Source organism: Canis aureus, chromosome 2 (genome assembly GCF_053574225.1).
Source record: "Canis aureus isolate CA01 chromosome 2, VMU_Caureus_v.1.0, whole genome shotgun sequence".
In the NCBI taxonomy this organism is placed as follows: Eukaryota; Metazoa; Chordata; class Mammalia; order Carnivora; family Canidae; genus Canis; species Canis aureus.
Window position 1 is genome coordinate 30,864,587 of NC_135612.1, and position 19,947 is coordinate 30,884,533.

General features: G+C 39.5%; 1 protein-coding gene across 9 annotated transcripts in view; it reads left to right on the forward strand.

Moving 5' to 3' along the window:
• The first annotated feature begins 556 nt into the window (after window positions 1-556).
• LOC144295325 (uncharacterized) overlaps window positions 557-19,947 on the forward strand; it is a 38,322-nt gene continuing 18,931 nt past the window's right edge. For 2 of the 9 annotated variants that reach the window (XM_077867763.1, XM_077867711.1), the window contains exons 1-4: window positions 691-1,631; window positions 2,812-2,869; window positions 12,536-12,596; window positions 17,839-17,895. In XM_077867763.1, the coding sequence (XP_077723889.1) occupies window positions 1,573-1,631; window positions 2,812-2,869; window positions 12,536-12,596; window positions 17,839-17,895 (235 nt within the window). In that variant the 5' untranslated portion in view covers window positions 691-1,572. The other 7 variants (XM_077867771.1, XM_077867755.1, XM_077867748.1 and 4 more) reach the window with 6 other exon arrangements.

A 19,947-nucleotide genomic window follows, 5' to 3' on the forward strand; every position in this document is an offset into this window, starting at 1 on the left:
AAGAAAATTGCTGCACTTTACAAGCAATACCGTATTTCAGCCATCTTTCCCCTGAATGATGAGCATATGGTGGTCACTGATCCTGAGAAGCAGGCATGAAGTGTGATCAAGCCCACAGATGAGATCCCACTGATCATGAACTCTGAGCCCTGAGAAGACCTTGGGGACTGCCTGATTCAACTCACTCACTCTCTAGGCTAGGTTGCAAATTGATCCCTTCTGAGGGAACAACAGTCTCTTCAACAAATCTGTACTGATCTACTCTATAACAGGCACTGTTCTAGGTACTAGAGATACAGCAATACAAACCAAAACAAAACAGAATCAAACCCCTGCTTTGGTAGAGTTCATAATCCAGTGGGAGAAGACAGTCAATAAGAAAAATATATTAGTATATTTGATAATGTTTTAGAAAATGATAAATCCTAATAGAAAAAGCAAGAAGGCTGTTGGGAGTGCCAGGGAGTGGAATGCGTCTTAGTAGCAGGGACAGGGTGGGCCTCATTGTGTTGGTGACATCAGAAAAAAGATATGAAGGAGGTGAGATTGTGCACCATGGAGATCTCTAGGGGAAGAACATTCTAAGCAGAAGGAAGCTTCCGTGGAAAACCTGTTTGAATAATAGCACAGAGTCTAGTGTGGTAGAAGGGGTAAGCAGAGGAGTTGTAGAGGGGAGGCCAGGTAGGTCTGGGCACCAGATCCTATGGGGCCTGTGGGCCATCCCAAGGATGTTGGCTTTCACTCAGAGTGAGATAGGGAGTCACTGCAGAGTTTTGACTAAAGACATGACATGATTTGAATTAAGTTTTAAAAGGATCACTCTGGCTGGAGAATGGCCTGTGTAGTGGAGCGAAAAAAAATCTTTTTCCTCTACACTATTCTTTTTTTAGTTCAATGGTTCTGGCCCTACAAATTTTACTGACAAAAGACAGATTAAGAGACAAAAAGCATACAAATTTTCCTTGATATTAATTTTTAGGAGACACAGGGAAAAGGTGAAGACTCAAAGAAGTGGCTGAGCCTAAGAGTTAATGTACCATTTTTAACAAAGATCAATACGCCATAGAGACATAACAAGACAAAGGGAAAGGTTATTTAGGCTTTTCAGGGTTGCAAACTGTGGGAAGGTAGTATATGGTAGAGATGGGAGGTAAGGGCTATCTTAGCGAGGTTTGCTTGTAAAGGTCCATCTGGGTGCCCATTTTCCACCTTCTACATGGTCATAAAACATCCCCAGGAGAGGGCATTGAGGGCAGTCCTCTTTCAGGAGTCTCTGCTTTTCTTTTAGTCAGATAAGGAAAGTTCCAGGAAGACTTCTTTCTGCATCTGTTGATTCTCCAATGCCTTTAGCTTCGAGTAGTCCTCCCAAAGTGGCATGCTTTAGGGTGGCATATTCTGATCTTCAACTTGCATGAGGACAAAGATGGGAGAAGGGAGTCTCACAGGAGGCTCCTACAATAGTTCAGGTAGAAGATAATGGAGGTTTGGACCAGAGTGAAAACAGCGAAGGAGGTGAAGGATACTCAGATCTAGACTTCTATTGATGGTAGAGCCAGCACGACTTCCTATGGTATGGACATGGGGTGCAATAGAAGAGTCCATGATGACTCCAAAGTTTTGAGCTGGGAACGGTGAGTCATTAGGCTGGTTGAGAGAATGAATGGTCTCCAATTCAGTTTTGTGTGTTATTCCTGGAATTCGTTTGGCTCTGTAGATAGAGGTTAAAAATATTTCAGTATCCTCAGAGGCTTCTAATGCTCGTTGAACAGTTTCTGAGCCAACAGGCCAGGTCAACACAAAGTAATGTCCCACACCAGCTATATAGGATGCAGCCTGTCTGAATTTCACAGGTTTCCCTGCTGAGACAGACAAGGGCTCACCTTGGAAGTCTCTATTGTCTTTACAACTTCGCCCTAAGGGAACATTCGAGTTCAGATGTCTGCTTTCTTTAAAAAAAAAAAAGAAGAAGAAGAAGAAGAAGAAGAAGAAGAAGAAGAAGAAGAAGAAGAAGTAAATGAAGCCATTTAATCATTCTGTAAAAATATGACCAAGACGGATACCTGAGTGGCTCAGTTGGTTAAGCGTCTGCCTTGGGCTCAGGTCATGATCCTGGAGTCCTGGGATTGAACCCCACATCAGGCTCCCTGCTCAGTGGGAAGTCTACTTCTTCCTCTGTTCCTCCCCCACTGGTGGCTATCTTCTCTCAAATAAATAAATAAAATATATTATTTTAAAAATAATATGATTAAGAGAAGACAGTTTCTCTTCATTATTGCTGTAGGGAAAATTCAGATAGCTCTTGACCCTGCTAGAATCCAGAATCAAGAAGATTGCCTAAAGGATAACCTTTTTGCCACTGGTGAGGTTCCTTCACTGGCCTGGACCAGGCAGGTTCCCTGTCCCCATATCCCATGAAACAGCAGTCTTTTTTTTTTTTTTTTGTAACTTTCTCCTCAGTTTTATTGAGATATAATTGACATATGACATTGTATAAGTTTAAGATGTGTACTATGATTTGATATATGTATATATTATAAAATGATTACCACAGTGTTTAGATCAAATCAGTCACTTCGCATAGTTCCAAGTTTTATTGTGATAAGAACTCTTCAGACCCACTCTCTTAGCAACTTTCAAATATACAATATAGCACTGTGAACTATAGTCATCATTACACGTTACAACCCCAGAACGTATTTGTGTTATACCTAGAAGTTTGTACCTTTGGCGACCTTCACCAAATCTCCACACTCCATCCTCTGCTTCTGGCAGCGACCAATTCAATCTGTTTCTATGAGTTTGATTTTTTAGATTCTGCATTGAAGTGAACAATGAGCGTGTCTTAACAGAATCTTTTTGCCAACAAAAGGTAAGGAAAGCAAAACATTACTGTTCTTAATACTTACACTTTGTACTATTACAGTTAATTTCCATACATCACATGTTTAAGCTCATTCTGTCTGCTTTCAAATGCTATGCACATTTCACTACACCTTATCCTCAAGGAATTTACAGATTAGCAAAGGGAAGGAATACACAGATAATGACAATATAAGTGTATAAGAAGAGCCATGAGAAGTTCAAGTAATCATAGGAAATCAGAACACAGACTCTAGAGCCAAGTAGTTTAAATTCAAATCCTTTCTCTGCCACTTACTGGGTGTGCAGCCCTGGGAAAATTAGTTAACCTTGCTGTACTTTGATTTTCTCATTTGTGAAATGGGAATACTAATAGCAATTAACTTGTAGGGTTATTGTGAGAATTGAGTGAGTATATATATATACACACACACACACACAGTAAGTGACATATATGTGTTGCTGTTGATGATGAGGAGTATTAGAAATGCTTCAAAGAAGAAATGACATAAGAAAGGGTAGTACTGGGCCGCCTGGGAGGCTCTATGGTTTAGTGCCTGCTTTTGGCCCAGAGCGTGTTCCTGGAGTTCTGGGATTGAGTCCCACATCGGGCTCCCTGCATGGAGCCTGCTTTTCCTTCTGCCTGTGTCTCTGTCTCTTTCTGTGTGTCTTTCATGAATAAATAAAATAAGAAAGAAAGAAAGAAAGAAAGAAAGAAGTACTTGGTTAGTAACAATTAAGGAGAAACTCCAAACACAGAGACTAGAATTACAGAAGATTTGGAAACTGGGGAATATCACAGGAGAAACAGTCACAGAGTTTGACTGGAGTGCAGAGCGGTGATCTCCTTGCAGTTACATGCATAAAGGGTTCTAGGTGTGCTTTGTTAAGTTATAGCCCCAGGCCAGAGATGTGATTTGGCCCCTTTCCAGGGAAGTGACCCCTACTGCCAGTTCTTAAAACTAGTGAATAAGCAATTAGGAGACTGAAGTGAGGAAGGCAGATGGGGGTCAGATTGCAATCCTAATGCCAGGGCAAGGGGTTGAGCCTTACTTTTCACTACTGAAGAGTTGTGATAATGAGTGCTATTATCAGAGATGTTCCCAAATGTGAAAATGCACAATTCTAAAACAACATTATCAACTGTTTCATATTGTACATTGTATAAGAAAGTATATTACTTAATCAAAAGCCATTCTGAGGGGAAGATGGCAGTGTGGGAAAGTCCTAGGCTTGCCTCCGCCCACCAACAGAACTGGAAAACACCTGTGTCAGTATCAATAATCTCGAAAATGACCCAAAAGATTGGCAGAACATGCTGTCCACAGCTACATATACAGAAGAGGCCACCAAGAGGGACTTGGAGAGCTGTCCACTGGAGGGACAGTTGTAGAGAGGGTAGAGAAAAACATCCTCTTACTGGGCACCCCAGGCTTGAGGTACCTGTATGGGGAAAACATTTGGCTTCAAGAACCAGAGGGGCCTAATTCTGTGAGTTCCTACAATTGGTGGGGATTAACACCTGGAACTTTAAAAATCAGTGAGCTCAGTTCTGGGAGAGTTGGGGGGGGTGGTGTTAGTGAGAAGAAACTGAGTCTTCACCTTTAAAGATACAGCACAACAAAGACGTCTGCAGAGATACAGCATAGAAAAAGCATTTTGATTAACACCTGGAACTTTAAAAATCAGTGAGCTCAGTTCTGGGAGAGTTGGGGGGGGTGGTGTTAGTGAGAAGAAACTGAGTCTTCACCTTTAAAGATACAGCACAACAAAGACGTCTGCAGAGATACAGCATAGAAAAAGCATTTTGAAAACTGCCTGCAGTGTACAAGAGGGAGATTTGGTTACTAATCTCAGAACCTGTGATGGAGGGGCAGGGAACTTTGAAAGACTTCTCCAGGAACAAGGCACCTTTCTCTCCCCACCCCCCAGCCTAGACACCTCCAGGACCCAGCAGAGTGCCAACACTCTTCTCTTAGCTTGCCAACTGTGTGCCCCGCCCCCACATTCTCCTAAAGACACTCCCCCTCCAGCCAGACTGGCCTGTCTGGGCAGCTGCAGGTCCACTCCAATATGCCATTGGCCACAGTCAAGCCAAAGCAGTGCTACAAGCCTGGTGGCATGCAAGCAGCCTTATCAGGGGCCAGCACCACTACAAAGTATTTCCAGCCCTGGGAGAGGGGAAGATAACCATTCACACCAATCTGACTGCAGCCCTAGCACTGGGGCGGGGAGAGACATGTGTTTTGATTGTAGGCCCCATTAACCAATAAAAATCCCTCAGGGGAAAGCACAGGGAAAGTGCCCTGTAGTTTTATGCTACTGCATCTCTGGCAGATGCCTGGGCTGACTTAACTCAAGCCCAAGGTGGCTCTAGCCTGGCTCACTAACAACACAGGGACCGAACCTTACTCACAAAAGGCAAAGGGAGCCAGCAGATAGCTGGACTGAAGGCAAAAGCAGCTCAGCCACAACCATAGGGCAAACACAGCCCTGAAGTGCCAGGTTCTGGTGAACAGGGGACATTGCACTGCTGGATACTACAGGACCTCTTCTTCATAAGGCCACTACTTGCAAAAGCAGGGAACATAGTTGACTTTCCTAACACAAAGAAACAAACACAGAGAGTTAGACAAAATGATGAGACAGAAGAATATGTCCCAAGGAAAGTAGAGGACAAAATCACAGCAAGAGAGCCAAATCAAAAGGAGATAAGGAATATGCCTGAGAGGGAATTTAAACTACTGGTCATAAAGATACTCACTGGACTTGAGAGAAGTGGAGGGCCTCAGTGAGACCCTCAACAAAGGGATAGAAAACATAAAAGAGAACCAGTCAGAGAGGAAGAATTCAACTGAAATTAAAAATACACAAAATGGGACAAATAGTAGACCAGAGGAAACAGAATAACATACTAGTGACCTGCTGGAGAGAGTAATGGAAAGCAATCAAGCTGAACAAGTGAGAGAAAAACAATAATAAATAATAATAATAAAGTTAGAAAACTCAGTGACTCCATCAAACACAACATTTGCATTATAGGGATCCTAGAAGAAGAGGGAGAAAAAGGAGCAGAAAATTTATTTGAAGAAATAATATCTGAAAACTTCCTGAATCTGGGGAAGGAAATAGAAATCCAGATCCAGGAAGCAAAGGGATCCACCAACAAAATCAAGCCAAGGAGATCCACACCAAGACAAGTAGTAATTAAAATCACAAAAAATAACAGTATTTTAAAAGCAGCAAGGAAAAAGAAAAAAAGTCACAAACCAGGGAAATCTTATAAGGCTATCAGCTGATTTTTTTGGCAGAAACTTTGTAGGCCAGAAGTAAGTGACATGATACATGCAAAGTTGAAAGGAAGAAATCTGGAGCCTAGAATACTCTATCCAGCAAGGCCGTCATTCAAAAGAGAAGGAGAGATAAATAGCTTCCCAGATGAACAAAAGTTAAAAGAATTCATGACTACTAAACCAGCTCTATCAGACATATTAAAGGGGACTCTTTGAGTGGAAAGGAAAGATCTAAGTAAAAATAAGAAAAGTAGGAAGCACAAAAGCAGCAAAAATAAGTCTATCTATAAAAATCAGTCAAGGGATTCACAAAATAAAAGGCTATAAAGTATGATACTATATACTTAAAACATGGCGGGAAGGAGAGGAGTAAAGAATAGGTTCAAACTCAAGTGACTATCAGAAAACAACAACAAAAAAACCAATTTAGGTAACCATCAACTTAATATAGACTGCTATATGCATAAGATCTTATGTATAAACCTAATGGAAACCACAAATAAAAAATCAGTAATAGATATGCAAAAAGTCAAGGGAAAGGAATTCAAGTATATCACTAAATAAGCCAACAAATCATGAGGAAAAGAAGAAGAGAAGAAAGAAACAGAGAACAACAACAAAGAAAACCCACAAAGCAAGTAATACAATGGCAATAAGTACATATCTATTAATAATTATTTTGAATATAAATGGATTAAACACTCCAATCAGAAATATAGGTGATGGAACAGATTAAAAAGCAAGATCCATCTTGCCTACAAGACACTCATTTCAGACCTAAAGACACATACAGATTGAAAGTGATTTGCAAGATTGTGCAAATGGAAATGAAAAGAAAACTGAGGCAACAATATTTATATCAGATAAAATAGACTTTAAAACAAAAATTGTAACAAGAGACAAAGAAAGACATACCTAATCATAAAGGGAACAATCCAAGAAGAGGATATAACAATTGCAAATATTTATACACCCAAATACATAAAGCAGCTAATAAGAAATATAAAGGAAGCAATCAATAGTAACGCAGTCATAATAGGGGACTTTATATCCCATTTTTAACAAAGGATATATCATCTAAGCAGAAAATCAATAAGAAAATAGGCATTTTCTTGAATGACGCATTGGGCCATATGGATCTAACAGATATATCCAGAAATTTCTATCCAAAAACAGCAGAATATACATTGCTTTCAAGTGGATGTGGAATATTCTCCAGAATAGATCATATATTAGGCCACAAAACAAGTCTCAACAAATTTAAAAAGATTGAAGCTATACTGTGTACTTTTCTGCTAACAATGTAATGAAACTAGAAACCAACCAGAAGAAAAAATATGGAAAGAGCACAAATACATGGAAATTAAATAACATGCATGAAATAATGAATAGGTCAACCAAGAAATCAAAGAGGAAATAAAAAAGTACATAGAGACAAATAGAAATGAAACATGACAGTTCAAAATCTTTGGAACACAGCAAAAGTGAATTAAAGAGGGAAATTTATAACAATACAGGCCTACTGCAAGAAAAACAATCTTGAACAATCTCACCTTACACCAAAATGAATTAGAAAAAAAACCAAACAAAACCCCCAAACCAATAGAAGGAAGAAAACAATAAAGATTAGAACAGAAATAAATGAAGTGGAAACCAAAAAAAAAAAGAGAGGGAGAGAGAAAGAAAGAGGCAGAGAACTCAAACAGAATCAGAAATGAAAGAGGAGAAATAACTGATGCCATAGAAAACCAAAGGATTATGAGAGAATGTTATGAAAAATATATGCCAACAAACTGGAAAACTCAGAAATGGATAAACTCCTAGAAACATATAACCTTCCAAAACTGAAGCAAGAAGAAATAGAAAATTTGATGTAGCAATGAAATTGAATCAATAATCAAAACACTCTCAGTAAACAAAAGTCCAGGTCCAGATGGCTTCACAGGTAAATTCTACCAAACATTTTAAAAGTTAATGCCTTTTCTCAAACTATTCCAAAAAAAAAAAAAAAATAGAAGAGGAAAGAAAGCTTCCAAGTTCATTCTATGAGTCCAGCATTACATGATACCAAAACCAGATAAAGATGCTACAAAAAAAAGAGAGAGAGAGAGAGAGAAAAGAGAAGTATAGGCCAATATCTCTGATGAACATAGATGCAAAAATCCTCAAAAAAAAAATACTAGCAACTCAGACTTAATAATACATTTTAAAAAATCATTCACCACAATCTACTGCAATTTATTCCTAGGATGCAAGGGTGATTCAATATTTGCAATCAATCGATGTGATACATCACAACCACAAGAGAAAGGATAAAAACCATATGATCATTTCAATAGATGCAGAAATAGCATTTGAAAAAGTACAGCATCCATTCATGATAAAAACTCTCAACAGAGTAGGTTTAGAAGGAACATACCTCAACACAATAAACAGAAACATATATGAAAAACCCACAGTTTACATCATACTCAGTAGTGAAAAATTGAGCTTTCGCCCTAAGATCAGGAACAAGACAAGGATGTCAAATCTTACCACTTTTATTCAACATAGTACAAGTCCTAGCCATAACAATCAGACAAGAAAAATAAATAAAAGGCATCAAAATTGGTAAGGAAGGAGTAAACCTTTCACTGTTGTAGATGACATGATACTATATACAGAAAACCCAAAGACTATACCAAAAAACTACTAGAACTGATAAATGAATTCAGCAAGGTTATAGGACACAAAATTAATGTAAAGACATCTGTTTTATTTGTATATACTAATAATGAAGGAGCAGAAAAAGAAATTAAGAAAATAATCCCATTTACAATTATACAAAAAATCATAAAATACCTAGGGAATAAACTTAACCAAGGAAGTGAAAGATCTGAATTCTGGAAACTACAACACTGATGAAAGAAATTGAAAACAAACATAAACAAATAGAAAGACATTCCATGCTCATAGATTAGAAGAACAAATATTGATAAAATGTCTTTACTACCCAAAGCAATCTACATACAGATTTGATGTGATCCTTATCAAGATACCAACAGTATTTTTCACAGAACTAGAACAAACAATCCTAAAATTTGTAGGGAACTAGATTCGAATAGCCAAAGTAATCTTGAAAGAGAAAAACAAAGCCAGAGATATCACAATCCCAGATTTCAAGTTATACTACAAAGCTGTAATAATCAAAACGGTATGGTAATGGCATAAAAACAGATACAGTGATCAAAAGAACAGAATAGAAAGCTCAGAAATAAACTCATGATTATATGGTCTATTAATCTTTGACAAAACAGAGTATGTAATGAGAAAGAGACAATCCCTTCAACAAATCATATTGGGAAAACTGGACAGCTACACACAAAAGTAGGAAACTGGACAGTTTGTTACACCATACATAAAAATAAACTCAAAATGGATTCAGGACCTAAATGTGAAACCTAAAACCATAAAAATCCTAAAAGACAGGTCAGGCAGTAATTTCTCTGACTTTGCTCATAGCAACCTTTTTTGATATATGTCTCCTGAAGAAGGAAAACAAAAGCAAAAATAAACTATTGGGACTATGTCAAAATAAAAATCTTTTGCACAACAAAGGAAACATTAAACAAAACTACGAGACAACCTTCTGAATGACAGAAGATATTTGCAAATGGCATACTGACAAAGTGTTGACATACAAAACATATGAAGAATTTATAGAGTTCAACACCAAAAAACAAATAATCCAGCTAAAAAATGGCCAGAAGACATTAACAGACATTCCTCTAAAGACAGAGTCAGCCAACAGACACATGAAAAGATGCTCACCATCACTAATCATGCAGAGAAATGCAAATCAAAATCACAAGGAGATATCACTTCACACCTGTCAGGATTCCTAGAATCAAAAACACAAGAAACAACAAATATTGGCAAGGTTGTGAAGATAAAGGAACTCTTGTGCACCGTTGGTGGGAATACAAACTGGTGTGGCCACTGTGAAAAACACTATGGAGGTTTGTCAAAAAATTTAAAATAGAATTACCATATGATCCAGTAATTCCACTACTAGATATTTACCTCCAGAATATGAAAACATGATATATGCATCCCTAAGCTTATTGCAACATTATTTGCAACAGCCAAATTATGGAAGCAGTCCAATTGTCCACTGATGGAAGAATGGATAAAGAACATGTGGTATATATACAATGGAATATTCATCAGCCATAAGAAAGAATGAGATCTTGCCATTTGCAATAATATGGATAGATCTAGAGAGCATAATCCTAAGTGAAGGAAGTCAGAGAAAGACAAATACTGTATGATTTCATTCATAGGTGGAATTTAAGAAACAAAACAAATGAACAAAGGAAAAATACAAACCAAAAAACAGACTCTTAACTATACAGAAAAAAACTGATGGTTACTAGAGAGGAAGTGGATGGGTGAAATAGGTGAAGATAAAGAGTACACTTATCATGATGAGCACTGAGTAATGTATAGAATTGTTGAATCACTATACTGTACACCTGAAATTAATATAAGACTGTACGTTAACTACACTGGAACTAAAAGACAAAAATATTTCATCTCTTATATAGCATCTCACACTGAAAGCAGGTTAAAGGACCTGGTGGACAAAAATAGATCATGGAAACAATACATATGTGAAGGCAAATGGTAAGGATCAGAACTGAGGACATGGTTACAACATGTATCCATGAAGCTGGCCATTGGGCAGAGGTTTCAAAGGCTGACTGTCATTGTTTGTATTATTAAAAGGCAATGGAGGGCCTGGGTGGCCCAGCCAGGTAAGCATCTGACTCTTGATTTTGGCTCAGGTCATGATCTCAGGGTAGTGAGATCAAGCCCCATGTTGGGCTCTACACTGAACATGGAGCCTGCTTAGGATTTTCTCTCCCTCTCCCTTTGCCCTTCCCCTCTCCCTCACCTGCATGCATTCTCTGTTTCTCTATATATATTTAAAAAGAAAAATGCAAAATGTTCAGATTTCCCTAAACAAAAAGCACTACTACCCTCTGGAAAAGTCAAATGCTCAATCATTAAAACTCACTCAGAGGCTACAAATGTTGAGACAATGGCCCCTTCCTTGCTTGAGGAGCTTGCTTCCTGGTTGAGGAAACAGATTAGGTATACATTTGGAATAATTTAAGGACAGTTTTTTATAATAGCACTCTCAATGTGCACAAACAAGTAACATGAAAAGCCTTAAATGACAGAGAGGGAGACATACAAGCAATCAAGATCAACTGGATTAATCTTGGAAGACACCCAGGAAAGAGGTGAAGTCTTGGCTCATTAAAATGGGAGAATCCAGATATGAACATGGTTTCAGGTCCAACTGGATCCAGGAGCTCAAACAATTTTTTCATTAGGATTCTGATTTTCTCCTCCATTCTCTGCTTTGCTCATTCCTGCATAATTTCATTTTCCAGTAATGCTTTGGATACTGATCTAGGAAAAGATTCCAATTTGTTGTTTTAGCCACATGTCGATTCCCGGATGAGTCAGTTTGCCTATGGGATGGGATGCATGACCAGCCAAGGCTGGGTAAGGAGCCCTCATAGAAGTACATTGTATTATTAGAGAGAAAGCATATTAGTCTGGAAAGAATCGACATGCCTAATGCAGAAATTACTACAAATCTAGGAAACCATGAAGGGTATATATAGCAGAAACAAGACAATTATTCCTGAAGTCTTAAAAAAGAAAATGTTTGAACAATCTGTTTTCAGACAAATACAGGTATTACCAAACTATTTTAAGGCTCTGGTTTTCAAACATTTATATTTTTAGCAGCAGAACATGTTTTTCCCTTCGAAGATATCTTCTTATGTGGAACCCTAAAGTACAAAGCAGATGAAAGTGAAACAACTCAGAGTGGAGTGGACAGGGTGTGTGACTAGAAAGGGCACCTACTTGGTCTTCTCCTCCTCTGAGGCTGTGTCAGCCCCAGGTCACTTCAGAAAAACCCCACACTATTTAAAAACCTACTGGCTTGGAGACTTTGTTAATATAAAGGCCAGTACACACCAAAAACAAAAGGCTTCCAGAAGATTTTGGAAGTCATTAAGGGCGAACCTATAGACCCTATGACAGATTATAAGGAAAGTGAAGGAATTACTGGTACAGCCCTAACCTTGAGATTTAGGTTGTACTATTCAGGCCCTAACAAGGTGCTGTCAATGTTACTGTGAGACCAAAACATTGACCTCATGCCCCTGTGGTTGCTGTCACTCTAAGAAGAGGCATTGGAGTTACAGAGAACTAGATTCAAGTTCCACTTCCAAACTTCCTAGTTGGGAGATCTTGAGCAAGTCACTTAATTTTCCAAGCTTGTTCTCTAATGTGTAAAATGAGGTTCTTTTTATTCACAGCGTCATCCTGCAGATAAAAAGAGATCACCTAAACAAAACACACCAGAAGGCCTATCACACAGTGAGCAGTCAATAAGCCAATAACTACATTTCTTGATTACCAGCATTTTAAAGAAACTTCCAGATACCGTTATTTGTCAGACAGGAGCCTTTTTTGATTAGCACAGGACATGTGCCTTAACAGTACTAAGAGCAAGACAAATACTAACAGCAAGACTGATTATGATGCTGAAAGCAATGCACCCCCTGTGCCAAGACTAATCTGTGTGCTTTATAAATGCCGGCTCATTCAATCTCCATAACGACCCTGTAAGGCAGCCCCTATCATTATGCCAATTTTATAAATGAGGAGGCTAACCCTTAGAGAGCCTATGGCTTCCCGCACATTCACCAGCCGCGGGTTGATGCCCAGCCAATAAGCGGCCAAGGTATGAAATGGGTTCTCCTTGCGGCAACTGTGCATTTTGATGCAAGGCACAACTTTTTGGTAGTAAGGAGAGTTTCACAATGGACCTGGCAACCACTCTGGAGGTCCTTAAACATAAACACTCTTATCCTTAGAGGTTTTGCTGACTGCTTGGGTGGTGGATGGAATTACCAGGTTCTGTAATTCTTTGATCCAGCCCTCGTAAGAGTTGAGATGGAACAAGGAATAGCAGTGCCATTAACAGTTCCTTCCCCCTCTTTGTCTCTCTTCATCCCACCTGTAGGAGCCTACAGTACTCCATGGGTCCACTGAGATGGCCTTTTAGCCCCACCTCCAATTCTAATTCAACCCTCTTGTCTCATGTAGTTTCTCTTGAGAGCCATTTAATTCTCTCTCTTGGTCTGGCCTTTTCTGATGGGCAACTCGCTTAAATACTCTGCTCAATTTTTGCTTTGCTTTCTCCCAAGGCATCCCACAGTTCTTTCACCTCTACACCCACAGCCCTGAGAAATGGAACATACTGACCCAGCTGCCCATACTTCATACCCCAGCTGGCCCCCACTTTTCACTAAGGTTTGCTTACTACATGCTCCAATTTCTGAGGCTTGCAGGGCCAATAGGTTCATACTTGATAGTGGCGTTCTGTTGTTGTTCTAACTCCTTCTCCCACCCTCTAAGCCCTGAAGTGTTTGGGTGATAGGCTTAGACAGAAGACATTACTCTCCCAGCCCTACAAGCACAAACAAACAAACATAGAAGGTTTTAAGTTCTCTAAAACATTAACTAGCAGCATGGGATATAGGCTAGCAGTCATGGTTGCCTATGAATTTCTGTTTCTGAAAATTCAATTATTATAATAATAGTATATGAACAATCCCACTCAATTCAATCCAATAGCTCTTGAAATACATTGTATTCTTAAAAAAAATAGTAAGTGTGGGAATCTATCCCAGAACCCTGGGATCATGATCTGAGGCAAAGGCAGATGCTCAACCACTAAGCCATCCAGGTGCCCAAGATATAATTTATATACCATACAATTTGCCCATTTAAAGGGTACAACTGATTGGTTTTTTAGTATATTTACAGGGTTGTGCAGCCAGCACCACAATCAACTGTAGAGCTTTTGTTAACTCCTAGAGACACCCCACATCCATTGTCACTCCCTCCCCTTCTTCTTCCCAGTGGAACTCACCTGTCCTAAGTGAACAGCAGAAATTATGGAAATGGTATTGTACCTTTGATTAGCATTTCGTTCAGCTTTCAATCCCAAATCTCCTGATTGGGTTGGGAGAGCAGTGCTCTCTTCTAAGAGGCTCAAAGGAACTGCATCAGGAGGAGTTCTAGTGAAATGGCTAAGGGTGACATTTCAGTAGCCACAACCATGATCCGTAACCAAGACCTTGTCTTTATGGACACAATTTCTTGGAGCTAGAGTATTAAAAACTTTTCTTTTTTACAGGAACCATTTCTGAACTGGAAAAGAGGTGGGGGGTTTTTTGTTTGTTCAAATTCCTTGCCAAAATTCTGTACAAAATTTTCCCAACACATGACCCTCTGGCCCATCCTTGGCACCCCTTCTTCCCTTTTAGCTCTCTCAAAGTGCTGCACTCTTTCTTTTTTTCTTTTTAAGATTTTATGTATTTATTCATGAGAGACACATACACAGAGAAAGAGAGAGAGAGAGAGAGAGAGAGGCAGAGACACAGGCAGAGGGAGAAGCAGGTTCCCTGTGGGAAACCTGATGTGGGACTTGATCCTGGATCCCGGGGCCACCCCCTGAGCTGGAGGCAGACACTCCACCGCTGAGCCACTCAGGCGTCCCAATGTTGCCTCTTTCAAAACGCTGGACCCTCTCATGGCCCCAGCTGATGAGGGTCCAACTTTAGTGTGCCACCAAACTCAGACATAATTCCCCACTTCCACTAGGTTCTTTCTGCCTGTCCATTCTCAACCCCCATCAGAGCTTAACAGTCCCTTCTCTTATCTCCTCTAGGCACTAGTTTTGTCAAATTGCAGTGGATGGTATAAGGTTAATATGTCCTCTTCCTTGTTAACTTAAAATCTTAACTCAGTGTCAAGAGAGCTGTTGTTCTATTTAAACATGACAATCAATGTTCTGAATAATTGTATTGTATTGGGGGAATGATAGTAGGTAGAGAAAGAGAAGGAAGCTGTGATTCTTTTAGGAATTAAATATATTTGAGTCAGAGATCTGCGTCAGAGGCCACAGTGCACATCTGGGGAAGAGCAGTGCATGAAACAACTCCCTTATCAAAAAGTATCACCTCTTTGGATGTGCTGTCTATTGCTTTCTGAATGTCTTATTTTTCAAATTCTAACATAGCCTGCTAAAAATAATTTTCAATTCTAAGTGCTGTTCATACTAAATGGCCATTGGGATGGGTTTGGTGGTGATAAGGGTAGAGTCAGATGCTAGGTCAAGGCTTCTCAAACTTAAGAGTGCAAAAGAATCACAGGAAATCTGCTAAAATCTGATTCTCAAAGCCCACCTCTAGAGCTCCAGCAGGTCTGGGGCAGGCCCGGTGTAATGCAGACTCCCACACTTTGAGAGACAGCAGGCCAGAGAAACTCCAGATAGACCTAACAGTTGTATGGTGTCACTGGGAACTTGCAGGCTATAGGAGCTCCCCTTGTCTTTTTCTTCTCTGTGTGCCATGGGGAGGATAAAAACACACAGAGGGAGAGGTCCCTGGGAAACATCACCAAAAGTGTGCAGGACATAACTAAATGTCTCAAAGGCTTAAACAAAACTGCCCAAAATTTTCTTTTTCTTTTGGAAAAATTTATGCCCACAGAAAGCGGGTGACCACAGTATATCCCTTGCTAGGCCCACCAGCTGCTAGGATCTCATCACATCCACCTCACCCCTCCATGCATGTAGAAGCACTCCCCTTTGGTCAAACTATTGAAAGTAAACTCCAGACCTCAGCACAGTTCACCCCTAAATTCTCCAATGTGCATCTCTCATGAACAAGCACTTTCTCCTACACAACCACATCACCATTACCACATCTGAAAAACCAACATTCATTCAGTAACATCACACAACATGCAGTTGTACTGCAATTCCCCTCCCGTGGGCTAAGGGGCCTGTGTAACTGCGTACCCATCCAAGGTGCAGGTAGGATTCCCATACTGTGTTTGGTTATTATGTCTCATTATCCCCCCAATCTGAAACCATCTTTCTACTTCCCTTGGTTCTTCATGATGTTGAGTCCTCTTTAGAGCACAGGTCAGTTGTCTGTAGAATATCCTGTGTTCTGGATTCTTCTCTTTCCTGGAATTCAATTGAGGTCAAACATTTACAGCAAAGATGCCTCATAGCTGATTTTGAGTACCCTCCTTTCATGACTTCAGGGGGCATAAAATGCAAGGCAATCACATGAAAGGTGCTGGCATGATGCCATACATTGTTCTTAGTATTTCTCCACTCACTAGAAGACATCCTTTTGGAAGGAGTGGACCTCATTCCTCTACTGCTAGTCTCTGCCCAACTCACTGCTTCGGCATAGCTCACCGGTTAGCTGTGCTGTGTTTTCATTTCTCCACTACATATTAATTGAAGAACACTGTATTATTTTTTGTCACCCCATATTGTTGTAGACTTGAATTACAGATTATTGCATTTATTCTCCTTGTGATATACATGGAGAGTCTTGTCATTATTTTACAAGAATTTGGAAATCCTGAATGAGCTTATAATGTCAGGTGTTCTTAAAGGAGTCATTATTTTACAAGAATTTGGAAAGCCTGAATGAGCTTATAATGTCAGGTGTTCTTAAAGCCTCTAGGTCTTTGAGCCAGATATAAGCTATGAAGGTAATCAATTCACTTTCATTATAAGAAGATATTTACAATGGGTCAAAACTTGTTTTTTACCTACATCAGAGATCAAAATAAAGGATAGATAGGCAGTGCTTAATGTTCTTAAAATGAGCACAAAGATAAAATTGTATCTAAGTGTGTATATTTCTTCACGTTTTTAAAAAAGATTTTATTTATTTGTTCATGAGAAACGCAGGGAGAGAGAGAGAGAGAGAGAGAGAGAGAGAGACGCAGGCAGAGGGAGAAGCAGGCTTTACGCAGGGAGCCTGACGTGGGACTCAGTCCCGGAACTCCAGGATCAGGCCCTGGGCCGAAGGCGGTGTTAAACCACTGAGCCACCCCAACTGCCCTATTTCTTCATATTTTGTTACAAAATTACTTTATAGCATTTCTAACTGTCTATTGTATGAATAATGCCATATTTTTAATATCATTCATTTTTATAGGGAAATCTTAATAGCCTAAAGTAATGTGCTAATTTGTGTTGCCAATCAGTCTAAGAAGTACTATAAAATATTGCTTGAGGGGTACCTGGGGGGCTCAGTGGTTAAGCATCTGCCTTTGGATCAGGTCATAATCCCAGGGGCCTAGGATAGAGTCCCACATCGGGCTCTCTGCAGGGAGCCTACTTCACCCTCTGCCTAGGTGTCTGCCTCTCTCTGTGTCTCTCATGAATAAATAAATAAAATATTTAAAATTAATTAATTAATTAATTAATTAAACAAAATATTGCTTGAAAACCTCTGAAACCACAGACCATGCCTTAGTTTAGTTGAAGGTAGCCATGTGTGGGGCTGGGAAGAACAGGAACTTCCCCATATATGCAAGCCAGAGAAATAAAGTGACAGCAAGTCACCTTAAATCCTCTGTAGACTAAGGCTGGGTTTAATTCATATTTAAAAATTAATTTATTAACAGAAACTGCCCCTGCAATTAAAATTATTTCTCATGAAGAGCTTTAGAGAGTCGCAAAGCTATCGAACTGAAAGACACTGTAGATTTCTCTTTCCATCCTCTTGCTTTACAGGTGAAGAGGGTGAGGCTGGAAAAGATACTTCGCTCAAGATCATACTGCTAAGCAAAGGTAGATCCATAAAGACTTAAGAGGTCGAGATAAAGGCAGGAAGAAGTCCAGGAACTTAGCAAGGACATATATATAATGAGACAGGTCTTTGAATTACTTAAATTACATCTCAGAGCTGACGTCAGACCATCTATAAATACAGATGCCTCTGTCTTTTGTGTACCTGTACCCCAGAGATGAGGGAATGTTAAACATTTCATCTAAGATTACATCTCACATCTCACTGTCTGTCCTGCTTTCTTCTTTAGACTCTCTCCCTCTAAATTGATCACAGTACAAACGTGATTTACTTTTTAAAATGTGCTCATGTGTACCACTGCAGACTCATTTATTGGGCCAAAAGTAGCAGCAGTCCCATCTGAGGTATTAAAATCCAATGACCCCATTAAGCACAGCCAGTCCTTGCTGGCCTTATAAATCACTCACAGCGTTGTAGAGCATCATTGGGATTTTAAGGCAAAATCCTCACTTAAGGCCATTGACAGAAACTGTATTTCTTTCTTTCTCTGGTTTCTTCCTTAGCTTGAAAAATTCTTTGTGCTTTCCTTCTCCTTTCAAACCTGCACATCAATTCATTCCTGGCTATCAGCCCAGGAAAGATGTGCTTGAACCTATCAGGCTGAGAGGGTTTCATTGTGTCAGGGCACTGGAAGATTAAGTGGCCAGGATGACTTCATATGAAAGAACTAGAATAAGAGCTATCACCCTCCCTGACACCGCAACTAAGACAGTAGACATTTTTGACCTGGACAGTCTTGACTCCTGAAGGAAAGGAAGCAAGGACATGCGCTCAGGAAATCAGGGCCAGAAATTCCTTCTACTCTTATAAACAAAAGCTTTAGAGAAGCACTGTATTTAAATAAACTGATCATTGGGAAGAATGTTCTTTTTTTTTTTCTTTCACATTTATTGTAATGTAATTGACAGACAATGCTGTATAAGTTTGAGGTGTACAACATAATGAGTGGACTTACATACACTGTGAAATAATTTGCACAATAAATTTAGATAACATCCATCATCTCATATATACACAAAAGGAAAAAATTACCTAATGATGAGAACTTTTAGGATTTATATTTCTTAGTGAATTTCACATATGTGGCAGTGTTCACTACAGTCACCATGTTGTATATTATACTCCTAGTATTTATTTACCTTACTGGAAGGTAAAACTGGAAGTTTGCACCTTTTGACCACCTTCCTCCATCTCCTCTACCCTCTACCTTGGGTGTCACAATCTGTTCTCTGTATTTATGAGTGGGAGTTCAGTTTTGCTCTGTTTTTGTTTGTTTGTTTGTTTGTTTTTTAGGCTGCACATATAAGTGAGACCCTACGGTATTTGTCATTCTGTGGCTGGCTTACTTCACTTAGCATAATGCCCTCAAGGTCCATTCATGTTGTCACAAATGGTAGGATTGCCTTCTTTTTACCTTCTTTTTACTACTCCATTATATAAATACTCCTTTTCTTTATCCATTCATCTGTGGATGAACAGGTAGGTTGTTTCCATGTCTGGCTGTTGTAAATAAGGCTGCAATGAACATGGTGGTGCAGATAGCTCTTTGTCATAGTGATTTTCATTTCTGGAAGGAACTTCTTGAGGGGGAAGTGTCCCCACATAACTCTGTAGTAACACATCCATCCTCTAGGCCAGTGCCAGTCTCGTGGGCATTATTTTCTTAGCAGGGTGAACAGCCTTTCCTTTTCCTGCCATCTGCCCTGAGCTGGGGGATTTTCACTCAACTTACTATTGCCCACTCTGCCTTCTGTTTTCCTTAGTACAGATTGTGCTCACTTTCCATGGCAGTGCATGATCATAGAGAATGACTGTGCAGGATGAAACCATGCAAAATGATCTTAATGGAAAAAATTACAGTTGCTCTCTGATCTTCACAAATTGCTATCAGTGGTATAACAGGAAATATATATTGGTCTCTGCCTCCCTGTTCCTGGCACAGAACTGCTGAAATCCTTATAATTTCCTAAGTGATAAAAGCACTAGCTGTATCTTTTTTTCTAATATTTGGCCTTTGACTCATCCCTGACACA